Source organism: Camelus bactrianus, chromosome 5 (genome assembly GCF_048773025.1).
Source record: "Camelus bactrianus isolate YW-2024 breed Bactrian camel chromosome 5, ASM4877302v1, whole genome shotgun sequence".
Taxonomy (NCBI): domain Eukaryota; kingdom Metazoa; phylum Chordata; class Mammalia; order Artiodactyla; family Camelidae; genus Camelus; species Camelus bactrianus.
The window spans coordinates 95630087-95646521 of record NC_133543.1 but is presented as its reverse complement, the minus strand read 5'-3'; the positions used below and the strand labels follow the sequence as shown (position 1 = coordinate 95646521).

Below are 16435 nucleotides of genomic sequence, written 5' to 3'. Positions count from 1 at the left end.
ATTTCACTCTTTTTATTGGCTGAATAATATTCCATTGTATAGACACATCACGATTTGTTTATCTATGCACCATTGGTGGACATTTGAGCTGTTGTGAGCTGTTATGACTACACATGTACATGTCCTTAAGTACCAGTTTTCAATTCTTTGAGTGTATATCTAGGAGTGGAATTGTGGGGTCATATCGTAATTTTGTTTAAATTTTTAAGGAATCTCAATACTGATTTTTAAATCAAGAACAATTAACAACATAAAAGATGGAGCTTGCCAAGTAGCAGAGAGTAGGTCGTGATGCCCATGAGTCATGTAATGACCAACCATAATCTGACCTAACTGGGATCCAGGACTTCCCCAGAATGAGCACAGCTGTGGAGATGAAACTTTTCTGTTAGAATCTATATTCTTTTTCACCAGGGTAGAACTGGCCCATACTTAAGAGTGAAAAACGTGTTCTAATGTGAGGGAAGGAAAAAAATAACATGGCTCAGAATCTGCCACTAGGCTGATTGTACCAATAAGTCAAAAATTACTACCTTGGATACAACAAATTACCCTTTAAAACGCAGCCCATTGTAATAAATAATGACAGAGAACTGCCCAGCGTCAGAACCGCAGTTATATGAATCACAAGGGAAACAAGCCATATAGTGTTACTCATTAATTATATTCACTGAATAAAACATCAATTTCATTAAAATTAACTCAATTTGTGTAATATGAGAATTTTTAAATAGACCTTTGTGGTCTCTTTTGCTCTGTTTTCTAAACCTTTTAATTTTTTTTCAAATACTTCATTTTATATGTATCATTATATTAAAATCAGACAATTCTGTTAAGCAATTAAACAAATACACATTTAAAGAATGTTTTATACACTCATGGCTTTAGCTTTTTTTTCCCATTGTCTTAGAAAGATTGCTGTCGACACCCCGTGTTTTTGAAATGAACATCACAATAATAATAAGTGGGGACCGCCCTTACTGTGGCTATTGTTCACAGAGGAGTGAAACTTCCACTTGAGAACGAACAGCCTGCTTTTGCAACTTCCCACTGGCCACTCTATTACAAAACGAAGCTCCTGGATCGTCACTGTATCCACCTTTTCAGCCTCCAAATGTGGATACTGAGAGTCTGAGCCCTTGCTCTTTAGATTTCCAAAAACTATTATTTTTAATTTCTCATTTATTATCTGTAATGTTTGGGGGGCATTTCTAATCTATTACAATATAATTGCTAGGAAAAGTGTGAATTTAAAATTACCAGATCACAAGGAATTGGGACTCTGTTTTGGATAAAAAGCATTGTTTAGTTCAAAAACACTTATTTTGTCTTTAAATCAGACATTATGCTAAATCATGAGCTACTATAATATAAGTTGAGAGAAATACAAGTAGTTAGAAAAGATATTCCATTTTTATGAGGACAATTCACATCCATAACATCCTGTATGAAAGTTAAATATACAAGAATAGATTAGACCATAATCATCTATACTGATGACCTTCCTCATGAAACATCTCAGCTCCTCTGTTTAACAGAAAGATCTTTAAAAGCAAAACTATCCCAGGGCTCTTAAATTTTAATTTAATTGACAAAAAAGGTATCTCCCTAAGATACCTTTAATACATTGAGTCATATTTCAACTATGATTTCTGAATAGACAGCACTGTGTTCTCTCCTGGAAAATATGTTCATGTATGAAGTGCAGTTATTTTAAAGATGACTGCTAAGCTGTCGATCGTGATGATAGCAAACATTTATCTTCATGCTGCTATGTGCCAGGCATTCCTAATCCTCAAAAGAAGAACGGTTATCATCACCACCTTCCAGACGAGAAACCTGAGACAGAATGGTAACTTGCCCAAGAATTAAGAGTTGGAATGACAATATACACACAGGCAATCTGACTCCAAACCCCACACACATTTCACTACTCCCTACAGCACTCCAGACAGAAATAAAGTGGGTACACGTAGTGGAAATGCCTGGCAATAAGCTTCTGATTACTGTGGCATCCATTTCAAAGACACCTATCTTGATTAAATGCCCTTTTTAGGAAGCCCTGGGTGACCTAGATAACGGACCACTCCAGTGACCCTGATTCTTCCCTTCCTGTGTCCTAATTCCTGCATCCTAATTAAAACACTCATGTTTTAAATTCACCAATAGCATGCGAACCCGTGAAACCCCAGGCTTCCCACCCTTGACCCCGGTAAAGGCAGAGACCCAAGTCCACACCCTCTCCCCCTACTCCTCTGTGGCCCTTGAGAAAGGACTTGTGGGTAACAACCTCTTCATTTTTCCAAAGTTCCCTAATGGTTGTTGCCGAGGTGCTTCTTATTACCTTATAACAACAACCACAAGGGCCAGGCCAGCCACCACGCTGTCTCTGGGTGGGGAAGTGTCTGTGGGGACTCCCCACAGGTCACAGGGGCTCAGGTAAGTCTCCCAGGCATCCGAGCCTGTAGCATCACTGTCAACAAGCTGAGACTAACACCCAGCAACATATGAGCAGTTTTCCTACGACCTCAGGTAAACACTAATTTTTTTAAGTAGTTTGGGATACGTGGAACCCTTCATAAACATTCTACAAAGAAAGAATTCCTCGAAACATAAAAATTAGAGGAATAAGTCATTTTCTGGCCAAAGGCTTCACCTAAATTCGTCTGTTTTAAGACATAGGATCATCTCCACGACCACACGTTGGCTGACTCTTTTGAGTGATGTAACAAAATAGTATTGCCGCCTTCCTTAAAGCCACTCAATATATAGAAAAAGTCAGTGCCTGCTGCTGCTTTAGAATTTTCAAAGTAGCAGCTAAAATTTGGCCCAGTTTCCTCTAATCCAGGCTCCCCTTGGCCTCACCATCTCTGAACTTCCTCCCTTCCTGAACTGAAGTTTTTGTATTTTGTTTTGCTTTTGTTTTATTTTTTCCCTTCTTGAGAACTAGACATCCATAGACGATCGGGGAAGTAATTCTCGCCCCCAAGCCTTCCTACTGATCATCTGACACTCTTCTCCCATAATTAAGCCGTCTTCACTGAGGAACGGAGTGTAACGGGTGTGATCCCTGGGCTCTAAAACCAACTTCAGCACCGAATGCACCTTCCTCAGTTTATAATCAAGGCTGTCATCTGCTTGGTAACAGCTGCTAGGAGCATTAAATGAGATGATCTATGTCCAAGGTTTGGCAGTGTCTGATACACAATAAGCACTCAGCCACACTGATGACTTTTAATATTAAGAAAACAATTCCATGAGAATCTCATGCATTCTCTTGCTCTGGAGTCAGGCGTCACTGGTTTTATATTGTGCTTTATCTCTGAACATTCATTTTTAAAATGCATTGTGGCATTTTTACATAGAAAAGCCTTTTAAAAACCTTTTTTTTTTTTAGTATTTCAGCATCAGGATGATTCCCCTGGTACCTCAACTGTCTTCCACCCAAATTTTTAAATTCAATAGTTTGAATGTCTATTCTGTTTAACTTTTCCTTCGCGAAAAACCTGTGTTCATTTTCTTACAGCCCAGCCATCAATCCGGAGTATATTTGCTATTAAATAAGACCCATTTTATTTTCCCTATATGCTTCCCTAATTTTATTGAGTGTGTCTCAATTTTTTTTTTCTAAAGGAGGGAAGGGTAGATATATTCTTGAATATGAGGGAAAGAAGATTAAGCTTCTATTACGATTTTGCCTCTCTCATTCTGAGCTGCAAAAAAGTAAAATACCTAAATAAATAATAAAATTTGTAATCAAATTCCAAACATATATGTCCCTCTGAAAAGCTTAGAATGTAAACTGGTATAGGCACTATGGGAAACAGTATGGAGTTTCCTCAAAAAATATGAAAATAGAATTACTATATAATTCAGTAATTTCACTTCTGGGTATTTATCCACAGGAAATGAAAACATTAACTTATGTTCATTGCAACATTATTTATAATAGCTGAGACATGGAAAAAAACCTGTGTCCATCAATGGATAAAAGGATAAAGAAGAAAAAATACTGACATATTATTCAGCCATAAAAAAAGAAATCTTAATGATATTGGGAGACAATGATGGAATATTATTCAGCCATAAAAAAGAAATCTTGCCATCTGCCTCAACATGGATGGTCTCTGAGGGCATTTGGTTAAGTAAAATGTCAGACAGAAAGATAAATACTATATCATCTTACTTATATGTGGAATCTAAAAAACAAAATGTAGAACTCATAGATACAGAGGACGTATTGATTGCCAGAGTCAGGGGCTGGGAGATGAGCAAAGTGAGTGAAGGGGGTCAAAAGGCACAAAATCCTGGTTATAAAATAAATAAATCATGGGGTGAAATGTACAGCATGGTGACTATAGTTAATAAAACGTACTGCGTGTCTGAAAGTTGTTGAAAGAGTAGATCTTAAAAATTCTCATCACAAGGAAGAAAACACACATCATGCAACACAAAGAAATTTACTCCGAAACCTTTATTCAATAGAAATGATAATAACAGCCTTCCAAGTAGAATCTAGGAGACACACTGTTAAACTACTCTGGTTGCATTCATCAGTATCGTGATGCCATCAAGAGATAAAACAAATTTAAAATAACCAGCGACATTTGCCAGAGTGTATACTCGTTTTTGTCATCTCCATCGAATAATAGCAAGAAATGATGTAACTTCACTGCTTTAATGGTCATATCTGTGAAACTGAGGACAGTGTATAAATGGTTGACTTGTGGAAAAAGAGAAACTATAGAAAATATCAAAATAGCTTGCTGGCCGTCGGTGAAGCCCAGCTCTTGAAGACCGTGGTTCCTCACCCCAGGCTGTCCTCAGTCAGCGCCATATCCTGCAGGTATTATCCTTGCTGCCTAATAAGGCAAATTTCACAAAGTTATTTCTTCTTTATCATTTAACTCCCTCTCTTTTTACAGGATGACATTTTCTAGGTCATTGTTGATGATCAATGCACTTAATGTGCTAGATTCTCAGCACCCAGCTACAGAGCCCCTCGGCACCTTGGGCATTCGGAGAGCATGAATCTTTCTTTTTTCTTTTTTTTTCGCACGTCAGTTATAAATTGGGCAAGCTCACCTTCTACTCACACCAGCAAGATTCATGCCATCTTGGAACGGGAGAATGGGAGAGGACCTAAGAATGCAACCACAGTAGCCATCCCTCTGCTCACTGCTGTCCCCCCAACCTCAGACATCACCACCAAGTGGAAATACACTGACTTTGAACACCTCCTGGCTTGAGTGATTGGCTTATGAGTAGGCAGCATAGTTCATTTTGGAATATTTCAAAATGTCAGTAGAGTTTTCTTGTCATCAGTCAAATGTGAGTCTTGCATCCTCCTGCCCTCCCCATGCCTGTGACAGACACTCTTCCAGAGCAGCCGTGGTACCCTCCTCCCCGAGGGACACCACTCACACTGTCTGTGGAAATGACAGCCCTGGCAGGGAGCAGTGCTGGGCGCTGCTGGTTCTCTCAGCTGCAGGGGCCTGGCATGGGACATCCATACAAGAAGTGTGGGGGCTGCACAAAGCCTGTGAAAACCGCACATTCCTCCCAAAGGCACCTCATATTTTTGAAAATGTGAGGACCGCACCAGACAGTTTTCCTCCATTTTGCGATGCTAAAGCCTCAGGCAATCCACTGAAAAATGCATGCAGCTCATCACACTGGGGACCGCCAAGAAAATAGGGCAGATCAATGCAGACAGGGCTCTCTGCTGATGGCAAGGCAGAAGTGTCACCCCCCACTCTCAGAAGCGCTGTCATCTAGTGGGCCAGTATTCAGCGCTTTGGTGCTTTGGGATGAACTAAATAAATCAACAATATCTTAATAGAGCCCAGGAATCGAAGGGCCGGCACCAAAACAAGGCACAAACAACTAACACTCCCTCCCTAAACTCCCCAGGGTCTTCCGTGGCTGCAGAGCCGGCCTGGCTTAGTGTGAACCGCGTGCACTAGGAGAGGCTGGTCCTCTGATAGACCAGCCCCAGCTTCTGTGGTTTCCGTCACAGCCTCCCACCTCTTTCCCCATCATGGGGAGGGATTTGACACTATTTATTGTGGCATTGCCTCCGGAGTACCTACATTTTAGTAACGCTTGTAGATAGTAAAATCCAAAGAAAGTAATCTGTAATTTTAGAAATTATCCACAATTAGGTAGAAAGGGGAGGTGTTTTAGAAAAAAGGAGATTATTCTCAACACCTCTGAAGTTATGTGACCAGGAAGCTACCGAATCAAACAACCTATAAGCCAACTTTGTGCATGTGATGTTTACCTTATTAGACCAGTTAAGCAATTTAAAAATTCTCTCAGACAATGAGAATCACTGAGAGCGAGGCAGAGTCTCTCCTCCACGCCCTCTGAGGGCATCCCTACCCCACGCCACTGTGGCTCCCCACTCCCTGCCAGGCTTTCCTCCAGAGGCACCGCCCTATCATTATACCACATTCCTTCATTTTCTCCTCTTTCCACAACCTAAATTAACCTGTTCTCAATCCAATTCTTATAAAATGTTTCTAAAATAGTTAACTCACCATAAATTAACGGTTGAAAAAATGCTCAATATGTGTCCTATTCCCCAAATATTAATGTGTTATGAGAGGACATCCAAGGAAGAAACAATTTTGCTGAAAGAATAAATCTCTACTGGGCTGTAAATCCCACTGCAGAGAACTCAGGTCCTGGCTTATTTTAGTCATTAACGCTAACCATCATCAACTGGATGTTAACCATTGGATCGATGGTGCCTGAGGAAATGTAGCAAACCTAAGGTAGGTACCAAATTCTTACTTTGTCTGGAGCAACTGAGATTCAGAATTCACAGAGCCTTGCAGTCAGCGGCAGAGCTCACTCCTGTGGGTCTGCAATGCAACTAAAATTAACTAATGGATGTGGAAGACACTAGATGAGGCAGGGACCCTGGAAGAGGGGTGGGGGTGGGGCTGGACTCCTTTAGGTACTCAGCTTAGGAACTCTAAAAGCCAATTTAAAAGGGAAACTGAGTAGACGGTATTTATTTCTCTCCTACCTGTAATGATTATGTCGCCTTTATAGTTGAAAGCGCATGAGAAAATCTCATCAGTGTGCCCCTCGAGAACCTGGAGGCACTGCCCAGTCTGAGCATCCCAGATTCTGGCCGTTTTGTCAGAGCTGCCAGTGAGAAGACGGCTCCCTTGGGGGTTAAAAGAGATCTAACAGTAAAGAAAACAGTAAAGAAAAAATAATTATCACAGGTTGGTACACCTTGACTTCCAGTATATTTTTAATCAGCAAAAAGGGGACGTTACTAAGTACCTGTCAACTTCCCAGCCTGATGTTTATTCTTACCGAGAATGGTTCCTTCAGGATGGGAAAAATAAATTGCAGGGACTAATACATGAAAATTAAAATCTAGATGGTAAAGGTTGATTGCCTACCCCTCACACAAAATCCTAAGGTTAAAGCCCAAAGCTCCCTTATAATTTGAGTGTTCCCCACCCGGCTTCTTTCCAAAGACTTTTGATGTAAATCTCTCCATGCAGACAAAGAGACGGGGCCCTTGTGCGGATGAGAGCACAACGGGTCAAGCGTCTTCATACTCAAACTTCGATGCCACTTCTGCACCCCAGCTTTCTGTAATCAAAAGCACGGCAGTCTTCTTTCAGTCTACCCCACAGAATGTCGGGGTCTGTAAGAGAGGCCTTTTGGTCTATTGCTACTTAAGTACAGCACTTTCCATAAATGTGTCCCCCCTGGCCAGGCATTGCCACATGGCATCTGCGCAGCAAAAGGAAACAGTCAGTCCTCAGTCCCTCTGGTCATCATGCTTGTAACCTTTTCTAAGTCATCAGAAGACAACGATTTGGGCCACTTCCTCTGTGACTGAAGGTCTGATGAGGGCAGGGCACAAGCTACATCTTTTTCATCACAGAGTCACTAGGGCCTAGCACAATGCCTAGCACAGTGGAAGCTCTCAAAAAGCATTGGCTGAATGAATGAATGAATGAATGGATGAATGCCTTAGCCTGGCACCCCACAGAAATGCCACTACAGGATGGCACCTTCAGTAAGTAACATGTCATTAACAAGCATAAAATGCAATAACAATGGAGTTTGAGAATTGTTTCTATTTATACACACCCAACAACGTGCTGAGTGTGACATGTCAGACTCTTAGAGTCATGGCCCGGGTTCTCTCCTCCGCCTGTCTCCCACGTCCACACACCACACCCCTCTTCCCGCCAGTCCCCCGGCCTCCCAGCCTGTGAAGACGATGTGCTCTGCCCCAGAGACCAACCCTGATGCGCACGAGGGCAACGGCTGCCAACAGCAGGTGTGAGGCAGGAGGTGGGGAGAGGGCACAACAGGGGATGGTCCCAGGGTCCAGGGGGAGCCTGCAGAGACCTGAAACCATCAAGCTTATGTTTTCCAAGGAAGGAGCAAATCTGATCTCAGGTACGAGACCAAGGAATTGGGCTGAGCTGGGAAGTGAGAGTCACCGGTCCAGCCTTCTCTACAGTGTTTAGAGGACACATGAAACCTTCGATCACTTACTGGACAGCCCTGCTCTGTGGATAAGCTTTTGGGAGGAGTTTATATAAAATCCTAAACTACAGCTTCCAGCTCAGAATAGGTCATTTTTAACTTTGGGAAGGGTTAAGTATGTCCAGGAAACGCTTCCTCATTTGCATCTAATCTAAAGGACTCTTGATATCTGCTGCACAGCATACTGTTTGCATAACAAAAATTTGCGTGTTTACCTGAACCAGGGAAAGCATCAGCTTCTTAATGACTTTAATAAGTATTTTTAGCTAACTGAACCTTTTGCTTATGGCTGAGGAGAGTGGTGTTTTATACTTTATAAAGGGTTTCAGAAATCATTTATTATGTGGAGTTTGAGGACACATTTAAAAAATAAAATCCTTAGGTAACTGATTTTAGAAAGAATGAGATAACTGAACAAACCTTAGTACCCTTGGTGTCAACAGACCTATTTATACTAAGCACGCTGCCTATTTTTTGAAAACAAAACAAATTGCTCCAAATGAAAAAACAACTCACCTTTGAAATTTCGCCTTCATGGCCTTCCAATTTGGTAATGCATTTTCTTGTGGCTACACTGAAAACTCTTGCTGTTCCTTTTTGAGAGGAGTAGAGATATATATAAATTCATCTGAAATACAGAACTTTGAGCCACATGCCTTGAATTACCTAGATATCTATCCCTCTGACACACAAACGCAGGGCTAAGTTTGTCTTCTTGCCTGCGGCGAGAGCCAGCCCCTGAATACCAGAAATGCAAGCTGGCTTCACTGCAGAAGAGGGTGAAGAGGAGCATCCTGTTAGCCTCGAGGTTATTAGAAGAGATACTGGGTTCCAAGGTAGGCAGAGGTGGGAGGACAGGAATCCAGAAAGAAGAAAATTTTGAAGGCAAAAAAAGGAAATTAAAACAAGTTTTGAGAGGCCAATGATGAGATAAGCAAGACTAACATCATACACTAAATATGAGTCTAGGGTCACAGAAGCTCTGAGAGGCCTTCCTCAGAAGGAACAGCAGGCACCACTCAATGAACAAAGAACAAGCACTTTTCAACAGAAAGGGTTAATATAACGGTTTGTTCCCTGTTATAGCTCCAGTGCCCAGAAGTGCCAAGCTCGTAGTATACACTTAATAAACAGATGTAAGATGGATGGATAGATGGACGGATGGACAGACAGACGGATGGAGGGATGGATGGATGGATGAACAGGTGGATGAAGTAGTATATACATTTTCTTAGATTTAAAGAATAGACGAGTTAAATAAGCATAGAAGGAGAAAAACAGAAGCCATGAAATCGTTGTCAGGAAAAAAAATTAAAATATATCTGGCCAGGTGAAGGATGACTTCTCATCACAAATTACAGCATCACATCAAGGTAAAATTAGTAAGGACAGGGAGTTTTGGTTACTTCATTTTCATCTGGAGAAAAGCAACATACCTTAATAAAATTTTTTACTTACCTTTCTGACAATGTCAGCTTCATGGGGAAGTAGACAAAAGTTGCTTTCTAGAATTAGCATGACTAAAAATATAACACTTTCTACTTAGTTGGATTCCAAAAGTTTTAAAGGAAAGTGACCCGCTTGTTTTAAGAGTTTGTCAATAAGACAAAAATATCCAGCATAGATTAATACTTTAAATTTTACAAAAGCCCAGAAAACACAAAAATAAGATAGCCTGAAGTTGTAACTTTTAAAAGATAGAAATAGGAATAAGACACCAAAAAAAAAAAAAATTCAGCCTTGGGAGTAATTCCAACGAGGATGAAAAAGTGACACATATAAAGAAACAGATGTGTAGCTGCACAGGCTACTAATTCCAGTAAATGAGATCAAATTTTAAGAAGAGAATGAGGAGCAAAGACTAGAGATGAAGGAAAAAAGGTTGCTCCAAACATCAGGACTTCTTAGGAGGCACAGAATGAGAAGAGGGTTACAAAACAAACCAAAAGAAAGAAAGATTTTGGTGGGGAAGTAATGTGTTACCGAATGAGAGAAGAGCAGAATCACGACACGGGGAAATAACAGACAACAGAGAAGACAAAACTAGAACTGGACTTAAGCTTTATTCTCATCCATCCCTCAGCATTCTGATCCTCGAGCCTGCTTGCTTCTCCCAGCAAAGCACTGGCCAACTCCTAATATTCCATATACTTAGTCCATATAATCCAGCATTCTATATCATCTAGTACTCTGTATAAAACACACGTGTGTGATTGTTCATTGTCTCCCCCTCCAACATGAGAGAACAGAGTCCTGTCTCTTTTGTTCATTGATGTAGCCTATGTTCCTAAAACAATTCCTGGCACAAAGCAGGCACTCCATATATATTTAGTGAATAGGTTTTTTTGTGTGTGTGTGTAAATAATAATGGTTTTAAAATGAAAAGGGCAGATTAACTGTGGTTGAGGGATGATTTTGAAAAGCCAAGATCTGTGAGAAGATGAAAAACTAAGTGGTTACTTTAAAAAATAAAATTCTCCAGATTCAGGGTGTTATGTTGCAGGATATAAAAAGAACATGTATGCGTGATCAAAGGATTAACTGAAAAGTCCTAGTGAGTAAGAGAACAAGCATGAGAATATAATTTTTAAAGGGGAGACAATTAAATAAAGACCATGTAATTAAAATGAATCACTGGCAAAATTCAAAAACTGGTTGTAACACAAAGGGTGTGTAACTACTTGGAAGTACGTTGGTCACAAGGAGCAAATACAGGCAAAGAACAAGTGAACAAGTCATGCCTGGAAATAGCATCCCATTTTTGCCAGAATTTCTTAAACAGCTGTTAAGGAATTTACCGAAGCACGATGTAGAGTCACATATGGTCATCAAGAGAGGTAAACACGTGTGCAGCATCATATGTGATTCCCAGAGGGATGACTTAGACTCTGAGTAAGAGTGGAGGCTTCCTCATGGCGCCAGGACCATGACTCAGTCATAGAGTAGAATGATATGCATTCATGGTGGGGGCCACAGATACGGTGTCGTGTGTGGTCATCACAGAGATGACGTGGACACGGGGTGGCATCATGCATGGTCATGAGGGAGATGGCACAGACATAGTATAGGGTCAAATGTGGTCATCAGGAAGGTGATGCAGACAGAGTGTGGCCTCACACGTGTTCATCAGGGAGGTGATCCAGACACAGTAGAGTGTCATACATTATTGATAAGATGACATAGACATAGTTTAGAATCAAGGAGATGAGACAGGCCTAGTTTAGCATCATACATGACCATCAATAAGATGATCCAGATGTAATGTAGGATCATACAAGGGAGTCAGAATGTTGATGTAGACACAGTGTGCATTGTGTGCGGATTTCAAAGAGATAATGCAGCCACTATGATGTGTGGTTCTCAAGGAGATGAAAAGACATAGTGTAGCATCACACATGCCATCAAGGAGACAATGGAGACAGTGTATAGTCATCTGTGGACTACAGGGAGACAGCACATACACGGTGCAGTAACATATGTGGTCATTGACAGATGACAGATATATTGCAGCACCACACATGGCCATCATGGATATGAAACAGACTATATAATCATACTCAGTTGTCTAGGAGATGATGCAAAATAGGATAGCACTCCACGTGGTTGTCAAGGAAATGATATAGACACAGTATAGAGCACTACACTTAGTTTTCAAGGAGATAACGTGCACATTCATAATGTGGGATTATCAAAGAGAAAAAGCCTTAATTTAAATATCATACATAGATATCAGAGAGATAATGCAGTCATAACATAGCATCCCATGTGCTTGCCAAGCAGACTGTGCATATACAGCGTTGCACCGTATATGGTTGTCAAGGTGACGACAGACATCTTGTGGCATCATATAGTGTCATCAGTGAGGTAACTCACAGAACAGCAGCATATATAATTATAGAAAATGATGTACACATAGTATAACTTCATTTGTTATTATCAAGAAAATGATGGAAAGTATACAACCAGACGTTGTCAAGGAGATGATTAGACAGACTGTGGCATCAGATTCGGTTTTTATAGTGATGACACAGATACAGCACAGCATCACACATGGTCACCAGTGGGATAAGGAAAACATACTGTTGTGTCGTACATGGTCGTCGAGGTGACGACAAAGCTATTTAAATGTCACATGTATTCATCAGAAATGTGACTGACATTGTGGAACATCAAGAATAGTTGGACACTAATGCAGAGGTAATATATCATAATATGTAATTTTTCAAGAAGATGACACAGACATAGTACGGTGTCATACACTGTCCTCAGTGAGGTGAACTCTAGCATAATATCATAAAGCATGTTCAAGGACACGACGCAGACGGCAGCATAAGGTAACGTGGTTATCAGAAGGAGGAAGCAGTCACAATGTAGCATTTATATGCTTATCAGGTATATGGCACGTTGTGAAGCACAATGTGCCAACCCGATGGTTGACAGAAATGATTATACCATGTCGTGATTGATGGCTGTAAGGAGCTGAGACATAGTATAGCTTCATACACGGTTATCAAGAAGCTGACTCAAACCACGAGTAGTATCGTAGGTGTTTACTCTGGAAATGACATATACTATAGCATCATTTAACATTCTCAAGGAGATGGTGTCGACATACGATATGGAACCTTATGTAGATTTCAAAGTAGTAAGAGATACAGTATAGATTCTTGCATTGCATCATTAAATAATGGGGACAAAGTGCAGCAGCATGAGAGGGTTCAGGGAGATGCCACAGTGTAACATCGTTCAAGGCCTTCAAGGATGTGACACAGACATAGTGTAGCACTGCACATGATCATTAGGAAGAAAACACAGTCACTCTGTAGAATCATACATGGTTGCTATGTGACAACACAGAAATAGCGTATCTTCATACATGGATTCCTTGGAGGTGAGGCATTGTGTATGATCATGCAGAGTAAAGAGGAAGACGAGGTGCACATCTATGGCATCATGTACATTTTGAAGAGAGGACACAACACAGTGAAGAATCAAACATGTCTTGAGAGGACACAGACACAGTGTAGCAGCATACAGGTCATCATAATGATGACTCAGACACTGATGTGTCACCCATGGTCATCAGAGATGGTATAGATTTAGTGTAGCATTACACATGGGACACAGGTAAATATAGCATCTTCTCATGAAAGGGCTTTAAGATAGCATAATAAATGAGGTCATCAGAGATATGATGCATATTGTCATGCACGGTTATTAAGGATATTATACAGACAAGAGATAGCATTACACATGGTCATAAAGGGATGGCACATATATAGTGTAACATTGTGCTTATTTGAGAACAAGATTAGGCAGGTGTAGAGTCCTATCATACGTGGTGAGCAAGAGGATGACACATACACAGCGAAGGACCACGCCCAGTCAAAGAGATGCTACATACGTGGTGTGATATTACCAATGGTCAGGAGGTGGTGTAGATATGGTGTGACGGAATACACTGTCACCAAAGGTACAACAAAATCTACTTGAGCATTGAGTGGTCATCAAGCAGATTAGACAGATATGGTTTAGCATCAAACGTTGTTTTCAAGGAGATGATAAAACATATTGCAGCATCATAGGTCGCTCCCTAGGTGATGAGTCTGCTACAAGGTAGCATTACGCATGGTAATCAGGAGGACATGAAGTATTATCGTGCACAATCAGGGAAACGAGGCAGACATAATCCCATGCCACACGTGATCATCAGGAAGATAATACAGACGTGTTATAGCAACATAGGTGATCTCTACAGAGATGAGGTACACATAGTACAACATCATACGTGGTTATAAAGGACGTGACGCAGTATCGTAGGAGAGGTGGTTATCAAACAGTCGATACAGACATAGCGCAGCATCATAAGTGGTAATAAGAGATGATGCTGCACTCATCATACTAGAGCATCACACATGGATATCAAGAAAATTACATAAACAGATACAATGTAGCATCAGATATGTTCTTCTTGGAGATAATCCACAATATACTACCATAAACAGTTATGGGGGAGGGTATAGCTCACTGGTAGAGGGCATGCCTAGCATGCACGAGGTCCTGGGTTCAAATTCCAGTAACTTCATTAAGAAAACACATCAACAAACAAATCTAATTACCTCCCCCCAACAAAGAAAATAAATTTTTAAAAAACAGTTATGAAGGAGAAGATATATAAACAATTCAGAATTACGTGGTTATCAAGGAGATAAAGCAGACATAGTAATGCATCATACGAGGTGTTCATTGGAATTGAGCAAAGTTATAATAACATCACAGTAAATTATTGGTGGTTATTAAGGAGATGAAGTACACATAGTATAGCATCACGAACTTATCAAGAAATGAGGAAGCTATATTGTAGCATCATGCACAGGAATAGGGAGGTGACACAGTGAGTAGAGTTGCACATTGTCATCAGGGTGATGACTCAGCATATAACATCATACATTGTTGTTAAGGAGATTAGTAAATGAACAGCATTATACATGGTTATCAAGGAGATCAGGCACTGTAGATACTGAGAGGTCATTGTCCAGCAAGTAACCTTGAAATAGCACAACATTACACATGGTTATAAGAAAAAGATATAATCATAGTCCTGCATCCCACACAGTGTTCGAAGAGATGATGCTGACATCTGACAGCATAAACATGGTGACCAGGAAACTGCCCCATAGTATAGCACACTTTCTGGTTACCAAGAAGAAGGAAATGCAGTGTAGCATTTTACATCAACCCCCATCTGTGGTTTCACTTTCTGAAGTTTTGGTTACCTGCAGTCAGTTGTGGTCCAAACATAGTAAATGGAAACTTTCAGAAATAAACAATTCCTAAGTTTTAAATTGCACGCTGCTCTGAGTGGCATGATGAAATCTTGCACTGCCCCACTGTGTCTTGCCAGAGAGGATGACCTAAGTGTGACGTAGCATTATCTGCGGTCTTCAGGAAGATAACACATACTGCAGCATGGTACTTTATTACCAAGATAATGACTCGTGGAAAAGCATCACGCATGGTTGTGTGTTATCACAAGATGGCATAGACTTAGCATAACATCACAAATGCTTGCCAAGGGTATGATATAGATGGAGAGCAGCATCATATGTGGTTGTCAAGGAGAAAAGGCAGACATTGTATAGTATCACACATGGTTATCAAGGATATGATACAGACATATTGTAGTGTATTACAGGGTTGTCAGAGAATGATGCAAATATTGTGTAGTGTCTTAACATGCTTGTCAGGAATAAATAGTTACCATGAGCATGACCCATTGTTCAGTATCATAAATTGACATCCCGGACATGATGTATACATAATATTCCAATACAGATGGTTGTCAGTGAGGTGATAAAAACATCATATAGCATTACATGTGGCTTTTAATGAGATGATGCAGTCCCGGGGCAGCATCATCCATATTTGTCAGCAAGATGAGTCTTAGTATTGCATCATACATGGTTATCAAGGGGATGATGCAGGTGGAGTGTAACATCACACATGGTTTTTAAGAAGATGATGTGAATATAGTGTATTATCATGCATGGTCATCAGGAAGATGACATTGTGGCCACCTGTTCATCAGGAAGACAATGCATGCAAAATGCAGTATCTGACTCGACCAGGAGGTGGAATAGACACAGTACAGTGTGATGTATTGTCATCAAAGAAATAACACAGCTATTGTAACGTCTTCATAAGTAGTTATCAAGGATATAATGCAAATATGACAGCATCAAACATGGTTTTAAAGGAGTGGATGAAAATACAGCACAGCATAATACGTCACTTTCAAGGAGATGACGCAGATATAATGTAGCATTTGTCCTGGAGGGAGGAGACAGACACAATATAACAGCATATGAGGTCAACAGGGAAATGATACAGATGTGTTGTAGCA

At 40.5% G+C, this 16435-nt stretch overlaps 1 protein-coding gene across 1 annotated transcript in view; it reads right to left on the bottom strand.

Moving 5' to 3' along the window:
• Window positions 1–4469: 4469 nt before the first annotated feature.
• DAW1 (dynein assembly factor with WD repeats 1) overlaps window positions 4470–16435 on the bottom strand; it is a 39159-nt gene continuing 27193 nt past the window's right edge. The window contains exons 11-13 of the mRNA XM_010948908.3: window positions 9049–9125; window positions 7037–7199; window positions 4470–4862 (exon numbers count right to left, since the gene is read on the bottom strand). Coding sequence (XP_010947210.2) covers window positions 4828–4862; window positions 7037–7199; window positions 9049–9125 — 275 coding nt within the window. The 3' untranslated portion in view covers window positions 4470–4827. The remainder of the gene's footprint in view (window positions 4863–7036; window positions 7200–9048; window positions 9126–16435) is intronic.